The sequence below is a fragment of the Dermacentor albipictus genome, chromosome 9 (genome assembly GCF_038994185.2).
Source record: "Dermacentor albipictus isolate Rhodes 1998 colony chromosome 9, USDA_Dalb.pri_finalv2, whole genome shotgun sequence".
In the NCBI taxonomy this organism is placed as follows: domain Eukaryota; kingdom Metazoa; phylum Arthropoda; class Arachnida; order Ixodida; family Ixodidae; genus Dermacentor; species Dermacentor albipictus.
Genome location: NC_091829.1, coordinates 19,047,192 through 19,063,897, shown reverse-complemented (window position 1 = coordinate 19,063,897; position 16,706 = coordinate 19,047,192). Strand labels below are relative to the sequence as shown.

Sequence of the window (16,706 nt, the reverse complement as noted above, 5' to 3'; positions counted from 1 at the left end):
AGAGACAGGAAGAGAGTGGTGTGGATCAGAGAGCACATGGGTATAGCCGATATCCTAGTTGACATCAGGATAACAAAATGAAGCTTAGCAGGTCGTGTAATGCGTAGGATGGATAACCGGTGGGCCATCAGAGTTACAGAATGGGTGCCAAGAGAGGGGAAGCGCAGTCGAGGACGGCAGAAGACTAGGTGGGTTGATGAAATTAGGAAATTTGCAGGCGCAAGCTGGAATGAGTGGGGGCGGGACGGGGATAATTGGAGATCGCAGGGAGAGGCCTTCGCACTGGCAGTGGACATAAAAATAGGCTGATGATGATGATTAAATTTAAAGTGGTAGGTTAAGCCGAGCTAGACATGTTGCCGGAATGAATTCATTACTATTGGCATTTTTGACTACTCTGGCGAAGTTCCTGGTGGGCTGGTTGTGACGTGAGATGCTTTCAATCAGTAAGTAAACACTAATTGTAGAACAAGTTTTGAAATGTTAAGGGCTATTATTGCTGTTTTTTTAACTATGCAAAATTTTTAAAAATTCCCTGTGGATCATAGCATAATTTGAATCCTAACATACATACATACATACATACATACATACATACATACATACATACATACATACATACATACATACATACATACATACATACATACATACATACATACATACATACATACATACATACATACATCTTTATTCAGCAGCACACAGCATGTCACACATTGTCACACAACACACATGTCACACAACATGTCACACTTTGACCCACCTACAAGTCGCTTCTAGGTGGGTCACAGCAGATATGAGGTGCTAGCTCAAGGCTTACAAGACAGGAGTACAATACATATACCAACATCTTCAAGGTGACACTATGCATAAATACTATACCGCGTTAGTAACGAAAACATAAACAATCTAGCTTTATTTTTTCATTTGAATGCTGTCGCGTAATTTTTTCGGCAATCTAATAAAAATAAATATAAAATAAATAAATACTTGAAAAGAACACGATCTTTTCGTTGCTTACAGGACAAGAGTGAAAAAAATAAACTTTGCAATAATTTAAAAAGAACATAATAGATAACGAATATTTTAATGAGAAAGCAACGATGCCTAATTTGTTGTTTGGCTTCCTTTAGGGAATGTTGTAGGATTATTTTTTTGGGAAACTGCTTACACTAAAACGGGACAGAATATTCTCGATACTTTTTACCATAGTGCGTATATATGCGCGGTAAATTATGACATTTTCTAAGTGATTCACGTTTGCTCCATAGTGTTCTGTGGCGATTTGACAGAGAATCGCTCAGGAGTATCACTTGTACAAACTATATTACTCATAGAGGCAGTCATTGCCTGCACAATAAAACGCAATGCACAATTCATCAAGAATTTTGATAAAATTGCTCAATGTGATTTCAGAATGAATATTTTTGCGGTGCACAATGCAATTAACTAATCGTAACCGGTGAGTTTGCAAGGCATATGAACTTGGAACGAAGAGGATAGCACCAGTTTCTAGACACTTTTCTACCGGTTTCTAGACAGGTTTCTAATCATGCGGTGAAAACGCACTGTTTCCGCTTACATTCTTTAGTAAAATGACATTTCGTGCATTGAAGCGAGTGAGTAAATCGAACGCCATCATGTCTCGTCGCACACTTCGAGAATGAATACCTGGAAACTCGTACAGTGCTGAGTATTCGTTACAATCTGAAACGCCTTGGGAACACGCCGGCTACAATTCGTGAATTGCAATACGCGCTGCAAAGTGTTAATGAGACATCTAGTTAGTGAAATTTTGTTAATCAGCCAATTATGTGTTCCGATTTCTGAGGCAAGTAATGTCCGCCTCTTCGATTGGTCCAGTTTGATCAAGACCATAATTGTGCTCTCTGCCACACGTGTTCTTTTTTTTTTTATTCTGCATAGTCTAAAACAAAATGCTCGTTATATTAGATTTCGTGCCGGCAAGCGAATAGAGGTAATTCGCTACTTGACCTGTCTTGACCTATCTTGAGCGAAGCTAGAAACGGCGAGAGTTGTATACCAGAAGCTTGCACGATATATTATTGAACAAAATAGAGAGATAGAGAGAGAAAACAGACTCTTCTACTTCACGTGCGTGCAGTCCTATCGCAACTCACGGTAGTTTATTTGCTGTCGACGTTAGAAAGTAGTCATGCCTAACAGTTCGCGCACCCGGCTTCGTAGCACTGGACAACCGGCGATTAGAATCGCGACCACGTAGAAGACCTCCTGAGACATAGGAGTCTTCGAGTCGACGCCGGAGTTCGGCATGCCCGTTCCTTATACCACTCGGGAACGCGCCGAGCCTTCAGGTACCGGACCGTCGATGTTTGGAACGTCCACGAAGCGGACGGTCTTGGCACCCCTCGGTGCAGATTCTGTCTCGAAGAGCAAGATCGTGTTCTGCGACGGGAACGGCTGGAGCAGCACGCCGGGAACGTACAGGGTTACCTGCGAGGTTCGTAAGCAACAGCGCTGCACTGAAATAGCTTTAGGGCGACAGTCTACGCACCATGTAAGTGTTGAACTGTGCGGCTTCTACGTTTACTGTGGCTGGGCTTGCAAAACAATTTCGGTGAGTGCGAAGTTTAGTCTCGTTACGCACGAACCGTTATCGCTTTAAAATGCAGCAGTTGGAGTCTTTTCGCTTGCGTACGGCTCTTCCTCACTTTTTCTCTCCAGTACCTTCCGGTACCACAGGACGCCCATAAGAACCATTGGCTTTGGTGTTAACAGCCGGCGATATGTCTACGATTTTCGTAGCGTTTTCTATGAAAGAGAACAATTCCTTTTTTTTTTCGCGGAATTCTCTGGTCCTCACCAAGATATCACAACTGAGCATGCATTTCGTTGATAGTTCCAGCAGGCCCTTGTATCGATAAGTGCGTTCACGGGTGGCCACAGATCACCACCTCCGGGACTGTCTCCGACCAACCGATCAGTTTCTCACAGGCACATGATTTTTTATTACACAGATGTTTAAGGCATTAATTAGACGTGACTCTCAAGGAACTCCTTGATATGGGACGCGTGTCTTCGTATGCCCAGTCATTGGCATACCGCGGCACACTGGATTTTAAAAAAAATGTATTTTTTGAGCCTCAAAGTGGCGTACGTAATTTTTTATATCGGTATTTTTTACGAATCAGTTGCGGCTTCGTTACCTGTGAGACGTGTGTACCATGGCGTCGTGATGCAAAAGGTGGTCACGTAGGAGTAGAATGTTGCGACGCCGTGTCAATCGCTCCGACTGGCTCTGTTCGTCTGCTTTGCTGTCACTTAGGACCGCGGAACGAGTGCGGGAGCATAGCAGACGACACAACGAGCAGGAGCGAATGGCAGAACGTCACAACTTTCTGCTCACACCTGACCACCTTTTGAGTCATGACGTGATGGCAGAGGCATCTCCTGAAAAATGAAACCGACACTGGTTCGTGGAAAAGCGATTGTATTAAGTTATGTGGCGCGCGAAGTTACCGCTTTTAAGTTATGTGGCCAGTATTCTTTCTAGGGTTTGGAACTCGAGGATCATTATTTAGCTGAAAAACAAAAATTTGGAACCTTCACGTCACTACTCCTTTAACCCTGTAATGTCCAAACCTAGCTCCACATCAAGGAAAACTAGAATATTTGTTCACCTTTGCTTCTGCCCCCGGAGAATACATGTGTGCAACAAACATCACCGTGGCATTTGAGGCAAAATATACGGTTCCAGTATTTATTTAATTAGCACCTAGTTTGATTAACTATCCACAACTGAAAGCTCGCTCCAGCGTCTCAAGAGAGAAAGGAGAAAAGAAACAGAGAAAGCAGAGGTGTTAACCAGAAGAGTGTCAGTTATCCACCCTACACTGGGAGATGTTACCGCGGTAAGAGAAATAAAGGCGATAGTGAGAGAGACCAGCGTATCGAAAACGCTACTGTTGGCTACGGGTTAGGTTTTCCGTGTTTTAGTTAGAGGTTGAGTTATGGTTATTCGATGGTTCTGTTTCACATTCTCGGCATAATCGCAGTAACAGCAGTAGGCGATCACGCTACTTAACGCATCGCTGTGTAGTCGGCAGAGCAGCCGAGTACTTGTCCTCACCTGCGGCCCGATGCTGGGCCAGTATCGGCCCAGGTTGAAGCCGTTGACGAAGGCCACTCCCTTCCCCCAGCCAGTCGTGTCCAGAAAGGTGTCGGGAACGTTGTCGCCGATGTAAGGTACAGCGAAGAAGCCGTAAAAAGCGCCAGGGGCGGAACAGCGCGATTCATTGGTGACCGAGTGCAAGGCTTCGTTCAGGTCACTCATTGCGTCTGGGTTGCTCACCGGCACTGGTTCCATTGTCCAGCCAAGTAGGACGCGTTTGTCCAGTGTGACGTTCGAAAGAATTCCCTGGAAGGAAAATGAGCCCACTGTGTACATTATCATCTCGATGCTTATTTTCTTGCCTCAGCCTCTGGTAAAGCGAAACTAAAAGGAAAGAGGAAGTCACGTCAGATTAAAGAAATGCGTTTTTAATGCGTGAGCATTGGAGGGCCGAATTGGAAAAAAAGTGTATGGTAAGTGCAGGAAGCCAGTCGCGTGGTATACAGGTAGATTATACAACGTGGTGTGTATATATATATATATATATATATATATATATATATATATATATATATATATATATATATATATACATATATATAAGAAGGCAACAAGGACGCCAAGGTCAACATAGGGGGAATTCTACCTGCTGAGTTCAATTTTATATCGATTGAAATGTAAGTGGGTGAAGAAACAAAACCGTCCGCAGGTGGGATACGAACCCGCGTCTTCTCATTACGTGTGCGATACTCTAACCAACTGAGCTACTGCGGCGACGTTTTCCCATCCACTTTCTGGAGTATTTACGTTTTGCTACTAGAACTAACCTTGGGATCACTAGCAAGTGCGACCGCTCTCAAGCCTTGGCGCCGGATCTGGAACATCTTTTCTGCCGCAGGCGTCACAAGTAAATCATCTATATGTGGGTGACAGCAACTGGTCAATAAATCCACACGTGCTACCTGAAGGCATCAATGTGTCCGAATTCGACACCCTCCCTATTTGTAATTGAAATGATTATGGTCTGCCTCGGACTACTCCTCGTAAGCACTTCGCCCTTCAAATATGCAGAACGCGTGCCGCGTGAGGTCCCAAACAACATTATGCAATGCTGTGAACGCGGTTTAATATCGTGGATCCGGGACCTCGCAGAGATGCGACGTAATGCGGCCGCGTTTCCCTCGCGTTTACCGCTAAATGGCCACTGAACTTCTTTTTCTACTTTGTTGCTTTAAAAGTCATTTTTCGTTGATTTCGCGGTAATACATTGATTATTAGAACAGAAAAAGAAGGCGAAACTTCCACATTTTTCGTTGCGCGCCTGAACCACAGCGCCGCTATGTCACTGTGGCATGACGGATTCCAAATATTTTCACATATGTGCGGTGTTTTGCGCAGTGGAAGTGCTCGACACTTGCTAAGTACTGGCTTTGGCTCCTTTGGAATACATTGTAGCCCAACTTTACCTGTTGGCAGTTAGGCGCTATTGACAGACCGGGCGAAAGGTAATGGCGTCCACTGCACACTGGTTTATGAGGGACGCCATATAGTAGAGGACTGCGAAAGAATTGTAAGCGCCTAGGGTCCTTTAACGGGCACCCAATGCATGGCACGGGATGGTTTGTGCTTTTCACCCCCCTCGAAATGCAGCCGCCGGGTCGGGAACCAAACCTGCGACCTTGTGCTTATCACCCGCCGTGGTTGCTCAGTGGCTATGGTGTTGGGCTGCTGAGCGCGAGGTCGCGGGATCGTATCCCGGCCACGGCGGCCGCATTTCGATGGGAGCGAAATGCGAAAACACCCGTGTGCTTAGATTTAGGTGCACGTTAAAGAACCCCAGGTGGTCGAAGTTTCCGGAGTCCTCCACTACTGCGTGCCTCATAATCAGAAAGTGGTTTTGGCACGTAAAACCCCATAATTTAATTTTTTTGTGTGCTTATCAGCGCATTGCCGTAGCCACTGAGCTGCAGCTTAGTCCATGCTTATAGTTTCTAGCCTCAGGCTGATTTAAGGGTACGCTAAAGAGAAGCAATAAATCAGTTTAAAACGCCAAGCATTCTTTCAAAGCCCTATGTACATTGAATCCGCGATAAAAGGTTGGTTCTTAAATGTGGCAGTGAAGGTCAAAATTTCGTTTTCTTTTTTAAGCGTTACGCCGAAGTGCTGCCGCCAGTATGTCAGCGTTACGTCCCGAAATTCAAAGCATTTTTGCATATTCCAGCTGTTAGAGCCCCGCGAACGTCCTAAAACTGCGAAGTAGTACACGTTGCCGACAAAAAAAAAAGAAAAACCCGACGCCCTAGCAGCCGCCGTCGAAATTCCTGACGTCATCGGGAACTGTAGTGCAGGAATGTCGACGTGCCGTGGCCGCTTGTTTTTTCGTCATTGCGCTTTGCCTTGCTTGTCAAGCTTATTCTGACCGTAAGAGTGGCTTTTCTGTGGTGTTGTAGAAGCATTGTACACCCACAAAAAATGCTCGTGTGTCAACTTCAGTGCCATGCACTTTCAGGTCAACTCCTCGCCGTGTACTAAAGCTCCTGCTTCGTTTAGTATATTCTCAATTAGCATGTAATGATTTGCTGCAACACTTACCGCATTGTTCATAAGCCGTTTCATTACGACGCTTCCGTACGCTAAGTGAGAAGTGCTCGAATCTTCTCACAGAAAACAAAAAGTGGCATTCGGCTGCATGGGATGTCTCTGGAATGCAAAGCTTTGTTCGTTCCATGTTCCCCCAGCGTTCCGCCAATATTCTAAAATTCGAATAAATACTGATTATTCTTCGCTATAGTTTATTTGTATTCGGTGCAATAATTCATTATTCGAAGTTGTCCATGATCGAAGTTGTCGAATATTCGAAGTTGTCGAATATACGAAGTTGTCGAATATACGAAGTTGTCGAAGATTCGTTTCTCTGCGATTATAAGGATACCAATGCTTATTTCCGCCTACAGGGAGAAATACCAAGTTCCAGTGGCACCTATAGCGAATAATTATGCTGTAGGGTGGGCGCGTTTGCTCCACAGCCGCACCAATTGCTGAATAAATGCTTGCAGCAGCCAACTTCTGCTGAATAATTTTCAGTCATTTCACGAACGATGTCTCGCCTCTAGGCAGTTCACGGATTTGTCTTCTTGATTTTGTCAATGCGCTTCGTTATTTGGGTGATTACACCACGCTTACATGCCTTGAAAGCAATGTGCGGTGCTTATGCCTCGCTCATTTAACGAAAGCAGCACACTACGCACAGTCGAGAGCAAAAGTTTGGAGGCCCAGAGGTGCCACTAAATTCTTTTGCAGCCTAGGCATAAAGGCTGAAATAGAGTGGTACTGCCAGCGTGCGCCTGCTTGATCAGCGTCATGCATTATGACAAAGTCACTTTGCACATATGTGCTATAGATCTCCTTTTTTTCTTTTCCTTTCTTTTTCTCTCTTTCGTTTTTTGATGCCTGGTCTCTAGATATCTCCTCCGTTCTGTACATCTGATGGCATTCGCTACATGCGCTTTAGTGTTATTATGCGAAGCATATTACTAGAGCTCAACCCAGCTCCTCAGGCGCGGCGGTGTCGCCTTCAATACCACGTGACACCGTGACGTCACGACTGAGGATAAACGGGGCTCCAACTCGCGCCGTCGCTCGAGAGCTCAACGCAGCTCCTCAGGCGCGGCGGTGTCTTGTCAATGCGATGGCACGTGCGCCAGATACGAACACCTATCAGTTCTTTCTCATTTACATGCGCTGCGCTGTTGACTAGGGCATTGAGCTCTGAACAACATTACGTGTATCAAGTGAGGCAAATTAGCTTTTAAAAGTACTACAAGCAACGTTTACATTTCCCATTATTTATGAATGAGAAAAAAATGTCCCGCACTTGATTCGGTGTTCAAAAGTCTTTTTCTCGAATATTCGTATTCCATTTGATTCGATAATTTTACTATTCGAACACTCCCAACGTTTTGGTTTCTATTGCGCGCCAAGCACAAATCTCTAGGTGTAAGATTTGTGCGCGGGGCCCTTGAGGTGCAAATCAGAATAAAATAAAATAAGTAAGAAAATAAGAGTGTTTTGCTGCTCGTTACAAGCTTTCTAAGAATTTTACTGCTTACCTTGGGATCGTGGTTCCCGATTCCAACGTTTATCCTGCCCGTGTTCTCCACGAGAATCGTGATGTTCTCGCCTTGCCTCACCACCACCGGCGCGCTGTGCGCGGACGAACGACTGTCGATTACCGCTCGACTCTGCGCGGTCATCACGTAACCCCTGTCCTTGATCCCGGGGGCCTGCAGAATGGCCGGGCTCTCGGGACGAAACGTCACGCTCGTGGTGTACAGCACGTAACCGTAGGCCGCGCCGAGGTCTTCGAACGTCTTCGGGTTCCGAGACGTCGCCGCCTCAACGAACCCGCGTCGACGAAAGAATTCCTGGATCTTGGGCAGCGACGCGCAATGCGGAACGTTCACGGACCCGAGGTTAAGCTTGGGGGCTGGAACCGGAAGCGTGCCGTTGGGAACCGGCAAATAGCGTCCGACGACGTCTCTCACGTTGTAGTAGCTCTCCGTGGGATCGCCAGCCTCCGTCAGCGGCGCCCCGTAGTCGTAGCTCGTCGGCTGAGGGGTCGGACTGGCGCCGTTCGTGAAGCCGAAGTTCGTGCCGCCGTGGAACATGTAAAGATTCACCGACGCGTTGTGCAGCAGTATCTCCTCGAGCGTCTTTAGCATCCCGCGCTGGTCTACTTCCGCGTGCGGAAGGCCCCAGAGGTCGAGCCATCCGGGATAGTACTCGGTCACGACGAGCGGTCCGCGTCCCATCGCCCGTCTCACGATGGAAAACATTTCCGTGACGTTCGCGCTGGCACCGAAATCTGCGGTCGGTAGCGTTCCGGGCACCCGGTCGCACTCGTAGATGGCGTCGCCCGGCGTGTCCGTCCTGAACAGCACGACGTCTTGGCCGAGGTAGCGTCTGAAGATGCCGACGAGCTGCCGCATGTAGTCCTTGTCGCAGGCGACGTACTGCCCGTACTCGTTCTCGACTTGCACGGTGATAATGGGACCACCGTTCTTGTACAGGTACGGCTCTACCATTGGTAGCAGCACGTGGAACCACTTCTCGACGCGAGACATGTAAGACGGGTCCGAACTCCTGTATTGCATTTGGGGGTTAAGCCTAAGCAGCCAGTACGGCAAGCCGCCGTTGTCTCTCTCGGCACATATGTAAGGGCCCGGCCTCAGTATTACGAGCAGCCCGACGTCGTTCGCGGTGTCCAGGAAGGCCTTGAGATCGTAGTCACCTCTGAAGTTGAAAGTTCCGGGTTCCGGTTCGTGGCCGCTCCATTCCACGTACGTCTGGAGAGCGTTGAGGCCGGCGAGTCTCATCTTTTCCATGCGGTCTCTCCAGTACTCCCTGGGGACGCGGAAGTAGTGCAGGGACCCGGAAATGTAGCGGAAGGGGTGGCCATCCTTCAGGAAGCGGTCGTTCGCGTAGTCGACTGTGAAAGACCTCGTGGGCCCGGCGCCGTCGATCCCGAGGTTCAAGGCCGCCACGTAAAGCAGCGCGAGGAATAGGCGACCCATGCCGCCGCACATTTGCGAGCCGTCTTGCCGACTTCGGAACACGACGCCGGCGTATCTCCTTCGTTATCGGCCTCGGCATGGCCGCGTTCCAGGATGTAGTGTTGAGAAACCAACGCTCTTAAAGAATAAACATATTTAGCCGCCACAGCGTAAGTTAGGCGGGGCCTGCGTTAAAAGCAACTGCTCAATTTTCCTTTTTTTTTCTTTAGGCGTAAGAGGCTGTAGTTGTGATATGTGCTAGTATGTTAGCAGGGGACTCGAGGTCTACAATAAGGGGTGGAATAAAGATATCGCACGTGGCGTATCGCATCGGGAATGGTGAAAGCAAATAATAAGTGAATCGGAGCTCAAAGTCACTACGGTTACCTCGCCTGTTCGCTAGTGCCCTATGACCAACACTAGTGCGTGCACTCTTAAGCAAAAATACACGGACCACAGTCTGCACCTCCCAAATAAAAGAACTTAATTTATTCGTAACTGAGGCGCACAAAATGAAATTGACCTGTGCGCAAGAAAGTAGGCAGTGCCATAAGTTTGGAGTGCAGTCCTCAAATACGAGTCACATTTGTAGGCGAGAATAAAATCGGCTCATTCGTTGAATCCCTGGCACGTATGTACTCTTGCTCGAGGGAGCACCTATGCGTTCTTTCTAAAAATGCATTTGACACTTCTTAATTATAGAAACACGTGACAGTTAAGTGATTTCCTGAAGATTCCCTTTATTAGAGAGAAATATGCGTCTTAAGATTACTCGAACTTCTTATTAGAGAAGTAATTATGAAAGATAGGACCTCATCGCTGCAGTACACGGCTAAATAGAGAGAAAGGATTCTTTCTCTCTCTTTCTCTACGCGTAGTCGCAGCTCTTAGGCCCGCTTTGCGGTTTGTCGACGTCCAATTGATTCGAGCCTTCGTTAGGTTATGGTTTGCCTTTATTCTTCATTTGCACTATTCTTCCATGCGTGCTATTTTTATCATACTTTTCTTTCCGTCATCGACAGTGATAATCACTTGAAGTCAAAGACACTGCAAGTAGCATGGTACGCCTCTCAAGTTTCCGATTACAATCCGTCGCTGTCGCCTCTCTATCTGACACTCTTGTCGATGTAGCGGTACTGCGAGAAACAGTCGACCGCCGTTTCCGCTAAAACTTAGCAGCACTCGTACGCGAAACGCTGGACGCGACGCACGTGGATCGACACACGTGATCGCGAGCGATCCACGTGGATGGCACGTGGATTGCTATCCCCTGAAGCGGACGGTGTCACCAGGAATGGGACCGTCAATGTGAGCCACATCCACGAAGCTAACGGTCCGGTTGCCTGGCGGCGTAAACTCAGTCTCGAAGAGCAGGATAGTGTTCTTGTGCGGGTACGCACGGAGCAGCACGCCGGGAACGTACAGGGTCACCTGCGAGGATTGATGAAATGTACAAAGTAAAGTTATGACGTAGTAGTTCTGCGGAAACCCGCAAGGTGGAGAGAAGTAATGAATAAAGGGAAAATCAGACATCCACCCGTTCGTAGCAATTGCTACAAAGGAAACCCATACGGGTTCCTCGAAAGAAAAGAAAAGAAAAGCCGAGGAACCCGTATGAGTTTCCTTTGTAGCAATTGCTACGAACGGGTGGATGTCTGATTTTCCCTTTATTCAAAGTAAAGTTATCAACGAAAATACAACCGGTATGTTCGATGTAGTGGCATAAACGTCAGCGTGTTGGAACCTTGGACGTTATTCTTTCCAACGCCTTTAAGGAAGAGTAAGGGAAGGGGACAGACAGAGAAAATAACAGGTGAAAGGCAAGTGGATTGACCATTTTAACTCTCCCCTAGGCTACTCGGCCTTTGGGGATGGAAAAAGTGTGAAAAATATTAGGGTGAAATGGAGAGATGAAGATAATTTGTATGCACAAACATGAGCAAGGCAGCTGATAACTGCAGTTTTTAATTCAGTCCCCATGGTGAACTTTCTTAAACGCACCATTGCTTTTAGAACAACTAGGGCAGACGTCAGCTGTGACCATGCTCCACGAATTCGAGAGAGAGAGAAAACAAGGGTAGGAAAGGCAGGGAGGTGAACCAGAACAGCATCCGGTTTGCTACCTACACTGGGTGTGGGGAAACGGGGAATAGAAAGACAAACAAAGGGATAGAGTATTATGTTCTCAGTAAAGGGACGTTCTGATTAAATGAAAAACGTTCTGTTAAAATTAGTAAAGTAGACACCTGGTGTGTGTATCCTCGGGTAGCACTTCATGAAGCAGCAAATGTTGCCTTTTGGGAGAGTGCAGAGGAACGTTTCAGACCCTGATGGCGCCGCGGCACATCTCAACAAAGATAACGGCGTAGCCATTCCTTTTTATGTTTACACATGCGGCACACGAACGGCTTCCGGTTAAGCCGTCTGTTACAGACCACTAAAATTGGCGGGTGAAGTGATAGCGTAAGTTACAATAACCTATAAACATATAGGATTCACCAGCCGACACCAGTGTTGCTGCAAGTTTTAAACATTTCACAAATAATTGTACTGCTAAGTGCAACAAGAATGCTATTTACGTGAGGACGGCGCATGGGGAACTTTTACAGTGAAGCCGTATACGGCAAGCCGACTCGTCCGTCCGTCTGTCGCCTGTACGCTGAATACTCCTGCGGCGGATCCTCATGCGCATGCGCGAACAAAAAGAGATAGAGACACGCACGATTTTGTTGCCCCGGTAGTGACGTCGTTAGTCTCCGTCGCAGCCGAGAGCGCGCGCAGCAGTTTCTCTCCGGGTCCGAAATGGGTAGGCCACGCGTCATACGTACTTCTTAAGAGCAGGCAGCTTTCGAACAGCAACGCCGGGGGCAGAACCGGGAACGCGCTCGTCTACGCCGTGCCGGTTCTACAGCCCTGGCACAAGAAAATGCTTGTGCTGCCGACCGCAAGCAGCAACTGCGTACCGAGGATCCATCAGCCTACCAAGCGGCCATTTATGAACCATCGGGATTAACCCAGTGCTAAACGCCGGGCCGCTCGTTTCAGCTTCGCTGGTTAACCACGTGAACGGAGTGCTTGGGCGGTGACTTCTTTCTTATATATGAACACACCGAGAACATGTGCCTATAGTAATATATACTGGAAAAAAAATACTTATTTTTTTGTTGTTGGCTAACTCGGATGTTGAAAATGTACGGCCGGAAGCTAGTTTTCTGGGGTCGTAAACACACTGCTGCTACAGCGCAGATAAAAAGGCTCTTACCTGTGGGCCTATGCTTGGCCAGTACCTGCCCAGGTTGAAGCCGTTGACGTATGCCGCGCCTTTGCCCCAGCCTGTGGGGTTCAGGTAGGTGTCCAACACCTTTTCACCCTTGGGCAGCACGAATGTGCCGAAGAAGGCAGAGGGCGCGGAGCACTGTCGACCCACGCTCGAGCTCCCGAGGGCTTCAATCAGATGCCTTATCACGTGGGACGCGTCCAACGGCAGTGGCTCCATAGTCCAGCCAGAAAGCACGTGGCTGCCCAGCGTGACGTTGGAGATGATTCCCTGCCGATGGAACGCACGTTCGATATTTTCGTCATTATCTGTAGCGTTTTACTTTCGTTTCGCTACGATGAAGAGTGCTGTGTGAGGGTGTTAGATACAAGTGGGTTTCGTAGAACAAATGTATTTGTGCTAGTTATGTCCAATCAGTTGTTACATGATTTCAAAACGTGACGCAGCCTGTAACAAAATTAGGCTGATAAAATTAGCTCGGCTATGAATCACTACTCTCCAATTTTCAAAGCAGACATTGTCGTCTTAATACGTACGCATTTTCACGAAACAATAATACGCTTCTTGACACGAGAAACTTTCATAAAGCTAAAGAGGGAGTGAATTGCACGCTATATACAATGATAGAGCAGCAAATAATAATAAGGTAAATGCGTCACTCACTAAGATATTTTGTAAGAAGCCCTACGTAGAAGTCAAACGACGATAATATCGATCCTAGGAAGATGTTACGCGACATAAAAGAAGACAACTCACGTCAATCCGGACACGAAAATTTGTTCCTCACCTTGGTGTCGTGATTCAGAGGGCCGTAGTTGACCCTGCCTGTGTTTTCCACCAGAATCGTGATGTTCTCGCCGGGCTGTACCACCACGGGCGCACTGTACACGGAGTGGTCGCTGCTCAGGACCGCGCGCGTCTGTGCGGTGAACACGTAACCCCTGTTCTTGATACCCGGCACTCTAAGAATGTCCGGGCTCGTATGCCTGAACGAAGACCTCACTGTGTAAACGACATACCCGTACGCTTGACGGAGCACTTCGAACGACAATGGCCACCGGGACACTACGGGCTTGACGTACCCTTGTCTCTGTAGAAAACGCCGCATTTCGTCGAGCGACGCGCACGAGTTGAGACTGACGGCACCGAGCCGTAACTTGGGTGCCGGAGCTGGCAGTGCTCCCTTCGGAAGCGGTAGGTAGCGTCCCACAGTCTCTCTTATCTTGAAGTAGGTAGAGGTCGGATCGCCTGCTTCCGTCAACGGTGCTCCGTAGTCGTAGCTCGTCGGCTGAGCCGGCGGATTGGCGCCGTTCGTGAACCCGAAATTGGTTCCTCCGTGAAACATGTAAAAGTTCACCGACGCGTTGTATTTCAGGATGGTCTCCAAGTTCCTGACTACGATTCGTTGATCGACGTCGGCGTGACGTCGGCCCCAGTTGTCCATCCAACCGGAGTAGTACTCGGCTACGACGAGTGGCCCGTGTCTCATCGCCCTCCTGACAAATCGAAACATTAGGTCGACATCCTTGTCCGAACCGAAGTCGGCCGCCACCAGCGGTCCCTGGACTTCGTCGCACCTGTACAGCGTGTCGTTCGGTTCGTCTGTCCTGAACAGGACGACGTCCCTGCCGAGGTAGTATTGGTTAAGCCAGACCAGGTGCCGCATGTAAAAGCCGTCGCAGCTAACGTAGTGGCCGTACTCGTTTTCCACTTGCACGGCGATGATCGGACCGCCGTTCCGGTAGAGATACCGCTCCACCGAGGGGAGCAGCACGCCGAACCACTTCTCCACGCGAGTGAGATAAGTTATGTCTGACGACCTGTACCTCATGGCGGGATTCAACCTCAGCAGCCAATAGGGCAAGCCGCCGTTGTCTCTTTCGGCGCATATGTACGGTCCCGGTCTGAAGATCACCAGCAGCCCGACTTCCTTGGCGATGTCCAGGAACACCTGCAAGTCGTAGTCGCCTTTGAAGTTGAACTTTCCCGGTTCCACTTCGTGGCCGCTCCACTCCACGTACACGTCCAGGGCGTTTAAGCCGGCGAGCCTCATCTTTAACATGCGATCCCTCCAGTACGCCCTTGGGATGCGGAAATAGTGCAGGGAGCCGGAAATGAAGCGGAAAGGCTGGCCATCTTTGAGGAACTGGTTGTTCGCGTAGTCGACGGTGAAGGAGCGTCGGTGTGTCGTGCGATGCGAGGAGCCTAATAATATTGTCACCGTGAAAGCGAGCGCAGTCAAATGAGCCATGTCTCCTGAATAAGCTCATTCGCTTGCCTTCATCTTGCCCCAGGCTGGCAACCTTCAATCGGAAGTTGACGTTCTCTCTTGTTTTTGTCGGACCCAATGCCGGTGATTGGGCATGTCTGGTTGGTTGTATAAAGAACACCTGTGTTTTTTAGGGCAACCGTTTTCTGTTGTTCGATATGTGATAGAACGGGGGAAATGCTAGCGGATGCCTTGTCGACACTGTTGGATGCGAATCTGAAACGCCCTTCATTATCATGAAGGGGCAATAAGGAAAACAAAAGCACTTTAGGGAAGCCTCGGTTGTTGTGAGCTGACTGGAATTTATCGGCCCGAAACCGCGAAACTGCGCCCGGGACCGTGGAATTGTGAACGGCCGGCGTGAAGAGAAGGCTAATTGCGGAAGCAGTGCTGCGTCACTCAACTTGTGGGAACGAGAATACAGGCTCTTCAAGCATCTCGTCCTTCAGCCAGCTGCTTCTGAATAATGTGTCATATTTCATTGCGACACGAAAAAATTCGAGAAGTGCCCGCGAGGTGGGCTGAAAGGTTCAGCAGAAACGAAAAAAAATTGTAAATGCAGTCGGGCTACGGTAGGCGGTGTAAATTGAGCGCTTGGAAGAGTTTAATAAAAGTACGCTCTGCGGGGCTAATATATTATGTACTAGTTGTTGTTTTTTTGTTCGTACTGCCAACCTGTTTTATAGGCCCTAGGCAGGAGTGGGATATACACAAAGGCTTTAACAACCTAATAACATGTGAAATACAGCACATGCTTACACAATGGCTTATACACACAAAAATAAGGTGCCCTTGACATGATATGATCTATATCACGTAGTATATGGAATAGGGCAGAGATCGTGGGAAACGTTTCGGGTCATAGATTAACGAGAGCGTGCACAAAGGATGATAAGGTTGAGCTTTGAAGAACGTTTTCTGGCAGGGCATTCCAGTCATGCATGGTTCGGGGGAACAACGACTGCTTAAATAAAGTGGTATGATGCGATTACTCGTCTAACCTGAATGATAGTGATTTTTCCAGGTTCGCCTCCTGTAAAAGAACGCTAACTAATGCGTGATGGGGGTAGGAATTAAAAATAAACCCAGCTGACTTCTTTCCGATGTATCATTTCAATAATATTTACGCTTCCTTGGGTGTAAAGGTCTCAGACAGGAGTAGCGTACTCTAACAATGGTCTGATGAAAGTCTTGTATGCTAGTAATTTTATATTACTTGTAGATTTAGCCAAGGTCCTCCTCATGTATCCGAGCTTCTTCATAGGTTGCTTTCTTTAATGTGACCTGTATGGCTATTCCACCTAAGGTCCGACGCAATTACTAAACCAAGGTATTTATGTTCTGTAACAGAGGATAAGTTATCGCCATCAATGCTGTATACAAAAGGTAACGGCTTCTTTTTGCGTGTAATGATCATTGATACTGTTTTTCTTAGGTTAATGCTCATTTGCCACTCTAAGCACCATGTCGCTATTGCTGATTGGATGAATTTAGGATCGTATGATCTGCCTC

General features: G+C 47.8%; 3 protein-coding genes across 3 annotated transcripts in view; 1 reads left to right on the top strand and 2 right to left on the bottom strand.

Moving 5' to 3' along the window:
* Window positions 1-16,706, top strand: part of LOC139049761 (latrophilin Cirl-like) — a 1,359,947-nt gene that overhangs the window by 699,694 nt on the left and 643,547 nt on the right. The gene's annotated exons all lie outside the window — the stretch shown is intronic.
* LOC135917291 (beta-galactosidase-like) lies at window positions 814-9,968 on the bottom strand. Its single transcript, XM_065450845.1, has 3 exons — window positions 8,206-9,968; window positions 4,115-4,402; window positions 814-2,478 (listed from the first exon to the last, which is right to left on the bottom strand). The coding sequence occupies exons 1-3, from the start codon at window positions 9,679-9,681 to the stop codon at window positions 2,308-2,310; spliced, it is 1,935 nt and encodes a 644-aa protein (XP_065306917.1). The 5' UTR covers window positions 9,682-9,968; the 3' UTR covers window positions 814-2,307.
* On the bottom strand, window positions 10,584-15,748 carry LOC135917292 (beta-galactosidase-like). Its single transcript, XM_065450846.1, has 3 exons — window positions 13,713-15,748; window positions 12,911-13,195; window positions 10,584-11,079 (listed from the first exon to the last, which is right to left on the bottom strand). Exons 1-3 carry the CDS (start codon window positions 15,174-15,176, stop codon window positions 10,912-10,914), a joined length of 1,917 nt encoding a protein of 638 aa, XP_065306918.1. The 5' UTR covers window positions 15,177-15,748; the 3' UTR covers window positions 10,584-10,911.